The sequence below is a fragment of the Rhinatrema bivittatum genome, chromosome 1 (genome assembly GCF_901001135.1).
Source record: "Rhinatrema bivittatum chromosome 1, aRhiBiv1.1, whole genome shotgun sequence".
NCBI lineage: Eukaryota > Metazoa > Chordata > Amphibia > Gymnophiona > Rhinatrematidae > Rhinatrema > Rhinatrema bivittatum.
Genome location: NC_042615.1, coordinates 592249744 through 592266623, shown reverse-complemented (window position 1 = coordinate 592266623; position 16880 = coordinate 592249744). Strand labels below are relative to the sequence as shown.

The 16880-nt window shown below is 44.0% G+C and overlaps 1 protein-coding gene across 1 annotated transcript in view; it reads right to left on the bottom strand.

Annotated features, from left to right (window-relative positions):
• Positions 1–16880, bottom strand: part of FBN2 (fibrillin 2) — a 596571-nt gene that overhangs the window by 241400 nt on the left and 338291 nt on the right. Inside the window, exon 20 of the mRNA XM_029619106.1 lies at positions 13889–14008. Coding sequence (XP_029474966.1) covers positions 13889–14008 — 120 coding nt within the window. The remainder of the gene's footprint in view (positions 1–13888; positions 14009–16880) is intronic.

Genomic DNA, 16880 nt, shown 5'->3' with positions numbered 1-16880 from the left:
ACAATTCCACCCCCCAGAACGCCTCTCTCCAGTGGGCGTACAAGTACATGCACACAGTGTGCATGCATGTCATGTTACACACAGATCAGCTACACAGTTTTCGAAAGGGCCATCTGTGCGGGTAAAACACGATTTTACCCACAGAAATCCTTTTGAAAATCACCCTCCCTACGCTTCGAATCATTTTCCATCGGCTCCAGTTTTTCCTGCAGCCTCGCATTACTTCTGACAGTCACTAACTCAACAGCTTCAAGGTCTGTAACTTTCTTATTGCCTTCCCTGAGCTCCTTCCATTTCTTTGAAGATTTGTCACCCTTGGTTAATCATCGGCAAAAGAAAATATAACACAACAATTATGTTCTCTTGCTGGACAAGGAGGTTCCTCCCCTGCACTAGAATGGACGCATTCATTAAAGTACTCAGTGAACTGCTCACAGTTCTGATCTCTTTCTAGACTGACAGTAACTGTTCCATCTAAGCCAATAGATTTTGAGGATGCATTTTTTTTTTTTAATAACAAGATAATGCTCTGAACTGGGCTATGTTCAAAAGAACCACTCAACACAATTTGTTTTGTACTTCAATTCCATTTCACAATATCCAACCCATATAAGATGCCTGAATATGTGTGGTTTTCTTAATAAATGAAATTCCAAAGTCTCTTTTGTCCTGACTGTTTGTCTTGATTAGACTGCAAGTTCTATGGAGAAGGGACTGTCTCTAATGTGTATTTGTACAGTGCTGTGTACACTGAATAGCGCCACAGAAGTGACAAGTAGTAATAGCAGTAGTAGTAGTAGTAGTAGTAGTTGATAATAAATTGTTCATGCCTTCTTAAACTACTGCTTAAGCTCTCCGCATTCATAAGGGAGCAAAATCCATACTGGTCGATTTTAAAAGCCCTTCGCGTGCCAAAGCCAGGAGATGTGTGCGTGACTCGGCCTGGTGCATGCGATGCAGATTTTAAAACCCACGCGGGTACGCGTGGATCTTCAGATATGTGCATAAACATTTTTCTCACCAAAAGGCTTGGAGCGTGGGTGTGGTCCGGGCAGGGCATGGGCGGGCCAGAACTGAACTATGAAGTCTGTGTGCAAGTGTTTATGCACACAAGTGCACGCCAGGATCCCCAGCCGCGTAACTTTACTTCAGCTATAGACAGCATGTAAGTCACGTAACAAAGAAAACTAGGCTGTTCAGCGGGGTTTTAAGGCTCAGGGCTAATAGGATAAAAGGGAGGCAAGTTAGCTAGGGGGTTTAGGAAGTCCTCGCCTTTACTGGGCCGAACTGGAAACAAATTGAGGAAACAGTTAATTACGTCAGTGCGCGTAGCAACTGAAATTCCCCCTACTTGCACGCTCCAAGGCGCCAAATGAGGTAGATTTTAAAATGTGCGCACGGTTCCCGTTTCGCGCACGTGGCAAAGGTATTTTATAACGTGTGCACGTCGGCATGTACATGTTATAAAATACGGTTCCCGCAAGCACATACGTGCCGGATTTTAAAATCCGCGTGTGCAATTGCGGGTGGGTCGGGGCTCATGTGTGCATGGGGGAGGGGAAATTTAAAAAGCTTACGAGCGGCGACGTGAGCAGGGCTTCCCCAGTGCCTCCCGGTCCACTCCAATTAAGGAGCGGACTGGGAGGGAAATTCCCTATACCCCTACCTAACCTTCCTACCCTATCCGTCCCCTCCCCGACCCTTAACCCCTTCCTAGCTACTTACTTTTTTTTGTTAGATTACTTATGCTCCTCATGAGCAGACGTAATCGCCACACACCGGCCGGCTGCCAGAGTGCGCTTCCCCGGGACAGCGCAAATTGAGCTGTCCCAGCCCACCCAGACCCTGTCCCCAGCCCTCCTTTTGAGAGGCCCGGCACTTCGGCGCGAAATGGGGGTTATGCGTGTGACCAGGCCCTTCCGAAAATTCGCCTGGGTCGCACAAGGCCCTGGCCAAGCTCGTAAACCCCCGTTTTTATGTGCGTGGGCTTCTGAAAATAAGGCCGTATGCACGCAGATGCACGCGTCAATATAAAACCGTGCACACGTGTACGCACAGATAGCTGATTTTATCACACACACATATGTTATTAAATCACTGTGTCCGTGTGCACGCGCCGGCAAACGCTCGCACATGTGCGCCCGTGCGCAGCTCTTAAATTTTACTTCATAGCTAGCAACATTTGCAGCCGGGGCACTACCTGCCATTCCACCAGCTCTCACTGGTTACCAGGTAAAAAACGTTTAGACTCAACCCTTGTTTTCTTAATGAGAAAAAAAAAACATCTTAAAAGATTTTTTATAAGCAAGTCATAGCTGGCTCAGTTTGGGCAGCTGTAAAGTGAACCTTCTGGGCAGTGTTCATGCAGATGTGATTGCTCATGCTGAGCCATGTAACTTCACAAACCGTTTGCCTTTTATAAAGCAAAGAAGTAGGGGAGGTGACATAGGCCAAAAAAGAGGGATTCTTTTTTTTTTTTAATTCAATCTTTTAAGATAAACCAAGACCTTATATAAACTGACCCACTTCCAAAATCACTAATCTTGACAGTCTGACTGGGAGCAGAAACAGATTTATTTACTCTTATTAGTGATCACTGTATGGCGGGTCATGAACTGGGGTAGGGAGGGAAATGGGACATCATGTTGCCACTTGTCTGCCTTTTGTCAACTACTTGTCTGACAGTTTTTTCAAAGGCCCTCTAATGATGTCAGTGAAGTTTGCCTCAAGCCAAAGGAGGCGGGCAGATCAACTGCACAAGATGTTTTATTCATACTAGCGTCACATGGTGTAAGTAAATTATATGCCAGAGAGCAATGCACAGAAATGATAGACCCTTATCTGAAACAGGATTACACACTAGGAGGTCTGTGAATTAAAGGGAGCTAGTGTTAATGCCTTTTCACCTGGGTTATACTCAACACCGATATATAATGCATGTGATTTGCACACACACACACACACACACGTTAGCATTATCACACAGTAATGTTAAAAGATGTGCGAATAAGCTCCTTGAAAAATGCAAAAGGACTCAGGCGTTCATATTAGAAGTATTACCCAACCATAGTACCTAAAAAACTTACAGCTGCTGAAAAGATAAGTACAGCTCAAGAGGTATTACTTAACTGGAGCCTTAAGGGCCTAAACAATCCCCTCCCTCCAAAGGCAGTGATGAATCCCTCCGTGAAGCCCCCCCAGGCTGAGCCCCTTTACATCCTACAACACAGCGATGCAAACTTTGGATCAATGCGCAGATCAAAGTTTAGCAGCAGAAGTCCGAGCCGGCAAGGGGTAAAGGGTCTTTTCTTCTGCTGGCTCAGCAGATGGGAGGCCCGTCCTGTAGAAACCCCTTACATTTTTTCACATTTAGGAGGGCGTTGGTGTTGGGAGGCATGCACTGCTCAGCAGGGTCATTTATGAAACTTGGAGAGGGGGGGTGAGGGGGGGGAAGGAAGGGAAATCTGGCTGCAGGGCCCACTTTGCATCTTTTTTTTTTTTTCCTTTTACAATGCTACTTAATCAGATCATCTCCGAAGATATTCGGTTAGGTAGCAAGATATCTAATCAAACAAAGCCGGATCACTTTAAAAACTAACCGGTTATATTCAAACACAGCCAGTTGGGTTTTGAAGTTATCTGCCTATCTAGAGCCAGATAACTTTAGGTGAATATACTGAGTGGCACGTTTATCCCACTGAATATCCGGGACAAGGTATCTGGCTAACTTGTCCCCTCGCCGGCTTACTGAATATGCCACCCATGAGATTTTAAATGTCCAAAGGGAGGGTAATTTTCAGCAGCCTGTGTAGGGCTAAAGTCTGCAGATACTTTGTACCCATAAATCTACTTTGAAAATTCTTGGGTTGTGCCAGCACACGCATACGCACACAGTAACATGGTAAATGATGGCAGATAAAGACTAAAATAATCCATGGAAGTTACACCCACTCTCAAAAAATGGTGTTTATGCACATACATTATTTTTCTAAATTACCCCCCATAAATGCATGTATTTATTTATGTATTTATTTATTTATTTAATGTTCCGCTATTTAGACATTGATGCATTGAACAAAGTTATACATGCCGTTCAGTTAGCATATCTAAGTTAGCTTCTTTTGTACAGTACTATATGGCAGATACATTCAGTTTGTGGTCCACTATAATATTCAGAATCTTTTTGGAAATACTTGTGCTTAGCCAATATTCCTCATTTTATGTTTTTTATTTGATTTTTTTTTTCTACATTCAGTACCGAGCATTTGTCCTCGAAGCACATGCTGCTTATTTCTGACCATTCCTCCAATTACACAAGATCATCTTGAATCTTCCTTCTCTTTGAAATATCTATAAAGATGCATTTTCAAACACATTAAGCTGTCTAACCTTTAAGAAGCCTCAAAGATGCACTCTTATAGGTGAATTTCCAAATGTTGTGTGTGTAAAAATGAGCACTTGTGTGCGTAAAACAGCACATACATGAATTTTCAAAACTGCAACTTACACATGTAAATCGGGGTCTGTGAATAACTTTGCATGTGTAAGAAGGGGGCGTGTCAGGGGCGTTCTGGGGCAGGGCCAACATTTACACACATAACTTGCTATTTTAAAACCTGCCAAAGTAATGCACATACGTCTTTCACTAGCGTATATTAACTTCTGCCTAATATCTGGTGTAAGTGGTCGTAAACAGCATTAAAGTGAGAAAATGATTGGGTAGTGGGTCTGGCTGCAATGGGGGGGACTTCAGGCTGAAGAGCCAGGATGGTTTTCACGAGCTGCAGATGGACTGGGAGAATTGGTAGACTATTTGGTAAAACTGGTTATTTCATTGCCATGTGCATGTTGTAAAATATCCTGAATTGTGTATGTAAAAAGCCAACTTAAGGGGACTGAAAGGATCAAATTAAAGTGATTAAAATGTACATGCATATCCTTTTAAAACTGGAAGTACAAATGTGTGGGTATATGATGTGCCCACACTTACCTGTCTATATTCCAATTTATCAAGCAGTCTGAAATGTACTACTTTTCCATCTAAGTAGCGCTTTTTGGACTTATCTGGCTACATGCCACTACCTAGGCGAATAAATCGGCATTTATCCAGATAAATCCGAACTTGCATGGCTTGTACTCATATTTTACAACCTACACATATCCTTTCAGCGCAGGTCATAAAACACTGTACCGTATCACCTTTGCGCTGACCCATCTACACGCAGATTATAGACATACGCCAGTAGTTTGGAAAGTTATACTCTTAGATTTCTTATTCTATTTTGTATTTGTTAGGTTTATATTCCATGTTCAGCACTTCAAAGTGGATTACAGTCAGGTACTGTAGGCATTCTCATATCCATTCTCCAAAGTTATATTTCTTTCCGATGACAAGCACATTTCAAAGTATGTGTGTTGGTCTCAGCAAGACCCCAAGCTGTGCAGGGGGCCACCCTCAAGCAATGATCAGACCAAAAGGTGGAACCAAGTCCATTAAAGTATTCTCATTTTACCAGGCCAGCTCTTGACCTGCCAATTTAGCGCTGGATTACCACCTTCCAAATGGTCCATACATAATCTACCTCTGCAGAAAACGGTTCAATTGCCTGATGCCCATGGTAAGATCCTATGCCAAAGGCTTCCCAAGTCAAGCCTGTCACATTTTTTTGCTAGCAGTCATTGTTATAATGTTTACCCTCTACCATGAAGACTGTTCTGAGCAGTTAGATGCATTTATTTTTTTTTTGGCAGCACCATGAATATACAGAGGGTGTATGGTGCCCCTTCATTTGTCATCTTCTCTCTTCTTGGCTAGTCACAACTCTAGGCTTATACTAATGAGGATTCACATGCTGTTAATGTTAGTTGCTTTAAGTTGAATTGAGTTTATTAATTTGATATGCTAAAATCCCTTAATCTGTGAAAATTTGGCAGCTGTCACTCAGCACCGTGTCAATTTTTTTCACATAGATGGAGCACTGGCATTCTGGGCAAGCGTGCTTTAGCACTGGAGTGACAAAGCATACGCAGAGGTCCAACTGTGGCTGGGTGCATTTCTCAATATGATTTGGCAAACTTATAGATGATGTTATTTCAGGCACTGACCTTACGCCTCATCTTGTCTATATGGACCACTGCAAGGAATACTGGATTCCTGCAGTGAATCCAACTGATGTCAAGTCACTTGATGTTTATTTTTTTTTTTTTCCAGTCTGACAGTTTCTTTTCATTTATTTTGGGCTTCCAGCTCAATCAGACTGGGAATCTATAGGGCACCATGAGACTTCATTCACAACTACCCTTACCACCTCTTCTAACTCACCTCAGACATCCTAGTCCTCAGGCTGGGGTCACAACCTGCAGCTTCCTCTATAACTTGGGTAATGAGTCTAGCCATTAAGTGTTACCACTAAGCAATGTCCTAGATCCCCTCTGGCCCAGGGGCTGTGAATGCTGCCTTCACAGCATCCACTACTCTGACCGGCCTAGGTATCAAACCCAGGACTTTCTGCATGGTAACATGCAGCATTTACCACTGAGCCGCCAGACCGGCTTGATAGTTCTTTATTCACACTCCATAAGTGGCACAAGTCCGGCCAACATCTTGTTTATATTTGGCAGAAGCTGATTAGCAGTGCACTTAGTCAGTCAGTCTCGCCAGTGCAGCTGTACTCAATCTTCTGGGTAAGGTCTCCTGCTTGCACCACAATCAGTGTAGATACTGCTGTGTGTGTTCTGCTGGACTGGTTAGATGTTAAAAGGGAGCAATGCCAACTCACTTTATGATGATTCCATTATAACAGGGGTCAGGAACCTTTTTGGCTGAGAGAGCCATAAACGCCACATATTTTAAAATGTAATTCCATGAGAGCCATACAATATGTTTAAAATTAAATACAAGTAAATGTGTGCATTTTATGTAAGATCACACTTTTAAAGTACAATAAGTCTCTGAAAATATTACACTAGGCCTTAAGACACCAATACATCTCCTATTAGGAAAACGGACCAAGTCAGGCTGCTATAGAGTCCTACACAGAAACTACACGCCAGCAGAAAACCACACCTGAATCACGTGCTGTCCCTCACCAAAAATAGAATAAAGAGACCAAAACGCATAACAAGAAGCATGCAGAAAAAACTGAATTGGAAACTGCAACAAGCCAGAGTCTCTGTATGCAGTGTAACAAAGGAAAAAAGAAACATCACCCATCCTTATAAAACAAATCAAGAAATATAAAATCATCAGCAGTAAAACTGTACTAACAAAAAGAACATATTTCGAAACAGCTGATGAGTGGAATATCCAATAATTAAAAACTCATATAAAACATTTCCAGATACCAACAAAATATTTCAAAATAGCAGACACAAAGACCCAGTAATGAAAAATAATAAGGATACAAACATTTTTTTGCTCTGCATACCTGGGAACGTTTGATATCCAGGTGTCCTGAGATTGTTCTGAATTAGCAGGAGGTGGGGTGGTTTGCTTGGAACTTTCTCCTCTCAGTCACATACCAGCGCTCTCTCTCACACTGGCTCTCAATGACACACCTATACACACATGCTCTCAGTACTCACATATACACATGTTTTTTCTCTCTCACTTATATAGGCTCTTAATTACACATTTACACACATGCTGTCTATCTTTTCACGCTTACACACACACACAGGCTTTCAATCACATAAATCTATGCTGTCTTTTTCTCTAACACACAGACTCTCATTCACATGCTTACAAACATGTCCTCTCTTTCTCTCATTTACACACAGGCTCTCAATCACATACTCACATGCTCCCTCACCTAAATCAGCTCTCAATCACACACAGACACACATGATCTCTCTCTTACTTATACACACGGGCTCTTAATCATACATACACATGATTTCTCTCACACACAAAGGATCTCAATCATACACACATACTCTTTCACACAAACAGGTTTTCAATCACAAACTTACACATACAAGTTCCCAATGGTAAACTTACATTCATGCTCTCTCTCTCTCACAGGCAGGCTCTCAATCACAGACATACTCTCTTTCACATATACAGGCTCTCAATCATTCACATACATGCAATCTCTCTCACACACACACAGCCCCCCCCCCCCCCCCCCACGGCCCGGAAGAGGAAGTGGAGAGTATCGGGTGCGTGCGCGACAAGAAGAGGCCACGCTAGTGCGCTCGGCATCGGCCCGAAGAAAAGAAGACTGCAGCGCGGCTCGAGGAAAATGAAGAGGTTCAGCCGCGGCCGATGGGACTCCGCCTCCGCGAGGGCTGAGCTTGCTCGCTCATTCACTCTCTCTCTCTCCCCCACCCCGGGAACTCGCGGCAGCAGCAGCCTCCTCCCAACGCTAACCTCTTCATTTTCAGCCCTCGCTGAGGCAGAGTCCCATCGGCCGCGGCTGAACCTCTTCATTTTCCTCGAGCCGCGCGGCAGTCTTCTTTTCTTCGGGCCGATGCCGAGCGCACTAGCGTGGCCTCTTCTTGTCGCGCACGCACCCGATACTCTCCACTTCCTCTTCCGGGCCGCGGGGGGGGGGGGCGGGAAGAAGAGAGCTCGCCGGTGCCGCGACTCCAGCTGTCCTGCCGCGTTCCGCCCGGGCTGACAGCATTTTAAGCCCGGGCGGAGGAGGACCGGGGAGCAGCTGGGTCAGCGGGAAAGTGTGGCGACTGTCTGCGAGCCAGATGCAGCCCTCAAAAGAGCCATATCTGGCTCGCGAGCCATGGGTTCCCGACCCCTGCATTATAAGCACCAATGGCTTAGGTTTCTTTCTCCAAGCTTGACACAGAAGTAGTGGTTTACAGCAATTATATGGATCATGCAAACTAACTGATAGCCCTTTGTCAAACTGTAGGTCCTTCAAAGCAGCATTTTACGATTAACGTTGTTTACCACTGAAAGGTCAATGAAAGTGATGCCAGTGATTTGGCATTTCTCAAAACCATCTTTGATGTATTGGGTGATATTTTGCACCTAGTTGGTGCATGACTTGCGGAGCTGAAAGCCAGCTTGTCCAGAGATGAATGGTTTTTTTTTTTTCTTTTTCCAAAATGGGTGATAGCTGATTCAGGAGGATGAGCTCAGAAAAGTTTGGAAAGGTGACAAACCGAGGAAATTAACTTAAAAATATTCAGATACAAGATTTTAATCCAGTCTTTGAGAGGGGAAAGAGGAGTAAAAGGGAGAGGGATGCAGTTTCCATTTTCCTACTCTCCTTACCCTGGGATATTGATTTTTTTTTTTCTATTTTTTTCCGCTTTCGTTGCTTTTTTTGGGAGGAGGGGAGAGAGGGCTGACAATCCCGAGCGTCGGAGAACCGTCCACTTCCTGGTACCTGTCATTTCAAATGTCATTTGAAATGACAGGTACCAGCGTGTCCATGAAGCATTAGGACCACGCACCCAGGTTACTGTATAGGTGCTGTATAGCACTCTATACAGTAAAATGGATTGCGCGGGCCTAACCCTTCACGGACGCTTCTTAGACGCAGCTTGCATTTGCAAGCTATTTACATACAGGATCGAGCGGTAGGTGAGCTGCACTGTGCGTGCGGCAACCGCGGGTGCGCCAGGCACTAACGCAGCTCTTCCTACCACTCATTACTGGATTGACCTGTGAATAAGGGATTTTTCAGGGGGCGTGGAAGGATAAGAAATCCCCATCCCTTCTCCTTCGCTTTTAGCTAAACTGGAATCTTCCCCGACTGCAAGCAACATCACACTGACCAGACAAGCCTGGAAAACAGACACTAAGGGCCTATTAATTGCATCAATAGCATGGGATCTTCTTAGTGCCAGGTTGTTGTGGCCTGGTTTGGCCTCTATTGGAGACAGGATGCTGGGCTTGATGGACCCTTGGCCTGACCTAGCATGGCAATTTCTTATGTTCTTATGATGTACTAAAAGAGTTTTTCCCATTTTGAGGGAAATTTTCAAAAGGATTTCTATGTTTGTGCAGAGAAATGGCCTGTTACATAACGGCCCTCCTGATATGCAGGTACGTTTATAAGGGTCCTTTGGATTTCGGGGCTTCTGAGTAGGTTGGGAGGATGGCGTAGGGATTGCCAGTGTGGCAGGCAGGAAGCGACCTGGAGCCAGTAATTCACTTTAAATATCATGAGGGAGGGAACCTTTTTAAAATTATTTGGGAGGGGGGGGAGGGGAAGGGGAAAATCTGGGTTCTATACCCATACATTTTAAAAATAATTTTGGGTGGTGGAGGGGGGTGAGGGATGGGGTTTGCTAGTCTCCAGAGGTGGTTCTTGAGGGTTTTTAACACCTAACCAACTGTTTTGTTTGATAATTATGTATGCTTATAATTATGCTACCACTAGATTTAAGTTTATAGATCAAATCTAAGAAACATATATTCAGTGTAAACTTACTCAGAAAACTTTAGCCATGTGTGTTCAGCCAGGTTACTAAAGTTAGCAGGATCACTTAGCCAAGAATATTCAGCAGAAGACTTGTCCCACTGAAAGATATGCTACCCGGATAACTTTAGCCACATAGCTTGTCCGCTTACCGACTTACTGAATATATGGACCTCTATGTGCATACATTTTCATGAAAAAGTGTGTGGACAAATTTAGCATGTACAGCTCATGTAGGTGCATTTGGTGGGATCATTTCAAAGCATATTTATGTGTGCAAATCTGCTTTGAAAACTGGTGTAACTTATGCATGCATTTGCTGACTTATTTTTGTGTGATGTTACAAAATTAGCCCTAAGCTTCTATGGCAGGGGTGGCGAACTCTGGTCCTCGAGGAAGTTTAGCATACATTGGAGGCAGAGCATGCAGCTCTATCTTATGTATATTCATTGTGGATATCCTAAAAACCTGGCCTGTTTGTGGCCCTCGAGGACTGGAGTTTGCCACCTGTGTTCTATGGGAAAAGTGCCTAGTGTTGCGCCGGAGGTGGATTCTTGGGCCGAGGTGGGTTTGACACTACCCGTAGGAGGGATCTCTCCAAGCCCAGACCTCTGCATTGCCTGACTACGTCTTTGACGCTCTCCTCGTCCAGACTTCAGCCTTGTCTTGCCACTGCTTCCTGACTGCTGCTGGTTCTGACTCCAGCTTGCTTTATGATGCCTCTTCAGTCCACATCCTGGACTTGGCCTATTCAGGCTTCGGCCTGTTCTTGATCGGGCGCCCCCTGTCTGACTTTTATTCTACTGGAGCCCGGGTCTCTGGGACTCTGCCTCGTCCAGTACAGACTTCTTTGCTGAAGCCTGAATAGGCCAAGTCATACAGCAAGCTGGAGTTAGAGCCAGTGGCAATCAGGAAGCAGTGGCAAGACAAAGGCTGAAGTCTGGACAAGGAGAGAGTCAGAGGCGTAGTCAGGCAATGCAGAGGTCCGGGCTTGGAGAGAATCAATAACGTAGTCAGGCAATGCAGAGGTCTGGGCTTGGAGAGAGTCAATAGCATAGACAGGCAATGCAGAGCGCTGGGCTTGGAGAGAGTCAACAGCGTAGTCGGGCAAAGAAGAGGTCCAGGCTTGGAGAGCATCAACGGCATAGTCAGGCAATGCAGAGTTCGTGTCTGAGAAAACAATCCAAGGAAAGGTTAGGAATCAGGAATGTAGGAACGAAGGAGAACAGGAACAGGAACTTGCGAGGATCAGGAACCAGGAACGAAGGAGAATCACCAGGAGGCAATGAGTACACGACCAGCGTGGAGGCCTGTTACAAAGGCAATCATAGGGAGCTGAGCCCGATGATGTCATCATCCAGGGCCGCGGCCAGGTTCCTGCCGCGGGCCCTTCATAAGGATCAGTGATGCATGCGCACACGCCTAGGGAGGGGTGCAGAGCTGGACGGCGGCATCTCTACGCGGGCCATGAGAAGGCCCGACGTAGCTGAAACTGAGGCACCGGGGGTGACCCGAGGATGGAGCTGGCTGCCCACCGCCACCAGCGATGAGGAACCAGGCACTGGATTCAACTGAGAAAGGTGAGGGGGGCCGGGTCATGGGTCTGCTGTGGCTGGCACGAGTAACACCTAGTATATAGGCCTGGGTCTTATTTGAAAGCTCCTAGTCTGTTGTCAATTCCACTTTATGCTTTAGCATTTATTCTGCAATTAGAGTTTCATTCAGTTCTCTAAGCACATGGCTCATGGATCAGAATCAGGACTGAATCTAAAACTCAGCCACTGCGCTTGGTAGATGATACTGCTGCAAAGACCCTTTGGGATCTCTGCTAGATGGCACTAGTCAAAGGCCTGGATAAAGAGTGCAGGAGTGGAGAAACCACATGCCACAGCACCCCGTGTGGTGGCTGCAGTGGTAGGCTTCAGCCTGCAGAAGGGCAGGCTGTGTCAGAGTTCAATGTGGCATTTTTAGTTAGCAGTCAAAGGAGAAGGAGCATTTTTTCCCCTGGTTTTCCTGGCCCCGATAGGCTAGGCCTTACACCCCAGCTATTCAGGATAAAAAAAGAGAAGACTTGCTGTATCATCTCACATCCAGTGAGTGGGGACTGGTTTGGGACGAGTCTGTTTCAAGCCATTTTTAGATTTCTGCTGATTTCCTGGTCCTTGCTCAAGGAGGGAAAATCCCCCCTGCCTCTAGGAAGGATAAGGATGGAAGAAGGCATGCTGTTCCCTCTGCCATGCAGAGGATGGACAGCGATGACACTGTTTTGAGGGCCTGAGTAATTTTGTGGAGATTTTTGTCTTTTGTTTTGGGAGGAAGTTTGCTGTTACTTTTCTTGCCCAAGAGTGGGAAAATGAGAAGAGTAATTTTTCCCTGCTGCCTGGACATTTGTTTCTGAATAATTCCCTATTTACCATCTGAAAAAAACTGCAAATAAGAGCTGTTGTTCTTCTGGGGACCCCACCAGAGTCTTCACCCGGGAAAAGAGAGGTTGAGAGAGCTGGATTGTCTGGAGAACAACCATACCTCAAATATTTTTAGGAAGGGAATTCTGCCCATATCTAGGAATCCCCTGCCCACTTGGGATTCTTATTTTTCCATGCCCTGGAGAGTGAGATATTCCTGGGGCCACAAATTCTGAGGGACACTTGTCTGGATAAAGAGAAATTCCCTCCTGGAAAAGGTAATGAGGACTAAGACGTAACGGAATTCAAAAGGGCATGGCATAAACACAGAGGATTCCCGGTGGCTAAATGATAGAGACGAAGAAAGGGAATCCGTGTTCACTGGAGTAACCTGCACAAAGCAAGAATTACCTTAAGAATAGAATACAAAAAACCCCCCAAAAAACCCCACAGGAAAATAAAAGATTGCTGGGCAGACTGGATGGACCACGTGGGTCTTCTTCCGCTGAAATTTACTATGTGCTATGTAAGTTTTAGAAATTTGAGTCTGAACATGGATACAAATGAATAAATGTGTATGTATGTAGCAGTGATATTTAATTTTGGAGCATCCATCCAGAGCTTTCACCCTGTTTATTGTGGTGCCTACACCTCCACAGCACACACCTAGTGCTATAGCACCCACAGCAAGAATCATCCCCTAAGCCTTGGGCCCCTGAAGGTATATCTTCCCCTCCATTTGGAGAATCCATGCCCTAGAGCAGTTGGAATTTGTGAGAATGTAGTTTCAGGAACGAGTGTGACCCCTGCCTTCTCATATAATACTAGAAGAGAGACTACACTGCTTAACGCTGAGTCCCTGGGCTAACCAAAATGAAGTCTACTTTACCTTAAGAGAAACATGGGGGTAACCTGCACGGAACGGCAGTTACTACTTTGGGAAGCTTGCTGGGCAGACTAGATGGACCATTTTGGTCTTTTTCTGCCGTCATTACTACGTTACTATATATTTGCAGATTATATATTTATATTTTTTAGGCTAACACTTTGCCTAATCATTTTTTAATATAAGCTCTGAAGAAATAATAGGCTCACCGATGCAGATGAGTCCAGTTGAGTCCAGTCTGCTGCCATGTGAACATTCACAGTTGAAGGAACCAAGAATATTCCTGCAGGCACCATTGACACATGGGTTGTTTTCACATTCATTTATATCTACAATTCAGGAAGAAAAGATACGGTTAGGAGAACTGAAGTTTGTTTCTAGAAAATAAGATGTACATAAGTGTAGTGGCCACACTGATAGGAGTTCACGGTAAATTCAACAGCTCGATAGTCTTTTTATAGTGTCGACGTGTAAAGGGAGGCACCCAAAAAAAGCACATTTAGAACTTGTTATTAAGCATGTTAAAGGGCTGCTGAAACGGTTCTCAAAATTAGAAGCTGGGACAAATTCTTAGGCACCAGCCACATGAGCTCATCCCTGGACAGTGGTATGGAAGGAGTTAATAGAAACCTCCTGCAAATTAAAGGGAAAACAAGGTCCGCTACCTTCTTCTTCACTCAGTCACCCCCTATGAAGCATACAAGCTGCCAGATCCCATTCCCCTCACTCGAAAATATCAGAAAACAGAAGTTGATAACATTTAATTGCAAATATGCAATGTGAGAGGTAACGCTAAGTAGAGCAGAGCAGTGCCACTTACCCATACTCTCATGTATAATTAAGAATTAAAAAATATACACAAAGATATAATTTGAAATGAAAATGTCACAAAATCCAATAAACTATTTTATTCCAGTATTGCCAATATTTTCATCAAAGTGCCATTCTCTCTCTCCTTGTGCTTGTCCTATGACTCCTTTTCCTTGTTTGATTTTTTTCTCTTTCCCTTTCTTTTGTGTTCATTTCTCATATGGACTCTGACATCTTGCTCTGCCATGGCACTTCCTCTCATCCCTCTTCCTTCCATCATTTTTGTCATCTCTTCATTTCTCCACATCTTTCATGCATCATTCCCCCTCCCCCCCCTTAATTTCCCCCTTTCATAGTGATTCTTTTCCTTCTATCTCTCCACACTTTGTGTGGAAGCTAAAAATTGTGCATGAAGACCTTACTGTTCAGGCACTGAATTCAGAGCCACGAGAGAAGCTGGGCAATGGATTGTGTCGAGGCCGCTGCCCACTGCCTGTTTTTCCTCTGAAAACTGAATCTGAATAAGGCACACTTGCCACAAGTAAGTAAAGGAAGTTTTCAGGAATGGATGACAGTAATTTTCTCTAACACATTATGTTACCTATAATGCCTTTTGAAGTGGAGTATTAGTAACGGGAAATGCTTTGGTTTCATCACTTTTCTAAACTTAAGAGAGGGATTGTGGCTATATAACATAGCAATCACATTTGCTTTGCACCACTGGAAACTCCCCCCTTGTGCTGAAAGAACATATTTGACTTATCTGGATATACGTAAGGAATGAATAAGTTAATAATTTGCAAGTTATTGCAAAAAAACAAACAAACCCCACAACATTTCTTAGGCTGGGGAAGTTATAAATACCTTCTTACTGAAAGGGTTAAGAATTTTAAAAAAGAATCTCACACACTAACATTTCAGAAACCAGAATTAAGGCATTTTCCAGATTTTCCCAAGACAATTGTTGTAGGAATTATATTTTCATAGGAAACATCGCCAGCTGCAGTATGCTGAGTGCAATCATAAAGGGTTTGTTGTTTGTGTCTTTTATGGCTACACGAGGTTTTGGAAGCATTAAGAAAAAAAATTATCAAGAAAATAGAAAGACTGACAATGGTTCTATATCCTCGAAAATCTGTTCAAGAAGCAAGGGCTGGAAGTGTAATGCTTAATACTGGGCCCAATATTCAAAGTGCGTTCAGCGCTATTTAGCTGGATAAGCGGGACTTATGTGAATAAGTAGCAGCCACTGAATATGCGCCTTCGTTCAGCTGCCCCTGATTGCTGTACAAGTCCCTTGTAATGCTAAAAGTTACACACACAAAATGTAGACGTATACTGGGCAGATCAGGGGCAGAGCAAATTAGCCATATAACTTATATGGCTAACTACCGATATTCAGAGTTATCTAAAAAAGTGTCCGTGTAAGTTTAGATGCGCCTTAGAGCAGGTCTAAACTTAGGAAGGTAAATTTATCCAGCTGACTGGCCGATGCTGTAAGGTCCATGGAAAAACGGGCACTCAATTTTACGAGCATCTGTTTTCCATACTGGTGCACAGCCACAGGTTAGGAAAATGGATGCTCAAAAAATCGAGCATCTGTTTTCCTGACTGACTTGCCGGCACATTTTTTAAAAATCTTTTTATTTTTGACCTTTTAGCTCCTCCGACTTAATATCTCTACAATATTAAGTCAGAGGATGTACAGAAAAACAGTATTTCCTGCTTTTCTGTACACTTTTTGGGCTGCTCAGAAATGTGCGGGTCGGCTGCACATTTTTTTTTTTTGGTATCCCGGGCGAATGACTAATAGCCTCATCAAGATGCATTTGCATGTGATGAGCGCTATTAGTTTCGGAGGGAGGGTTGGACACACGTTTTGGACGTGCTAAACCCCTTACTGTATAAGGGGTAGTGGACGCCTGTCGAAAATGCGTGTCCAACTGCGGGTAAAACAGTGTGCTCACTTAAGCACACTTTACAGTATCGGCCTGTAAGTGTGTATATATACGTGTATATTCAGCGGCTTTGCTGTGTGGATGAATGTACATTGTAAATTAAACAGATAAGTTCTAACCAGCTAAGTTACTTACACAGCCAGCTTTGAATATCTACCCCACTATATCCCCAATTACAACCCCAAAGTTTTCTTTATCCTCCATTTTTTTTTTATTTCAGCCTGTCTACCTTTTTTGAAACTAAAAATAGTTTTAAAAACACAAGCCCAGGAGTAAGATCTTCTGAGGCAGCAGCTCCCAAACCTCTCCCAGGGTACCCCAAGCTAGTCAGGCTATCCTCGAGAAATATACAGGACATCCACGAGGAATATACAGGTCAACAACAAACCTTTTATGTTGGAAAAAAATCAGTAGAACTAGGGGTCACGATTTG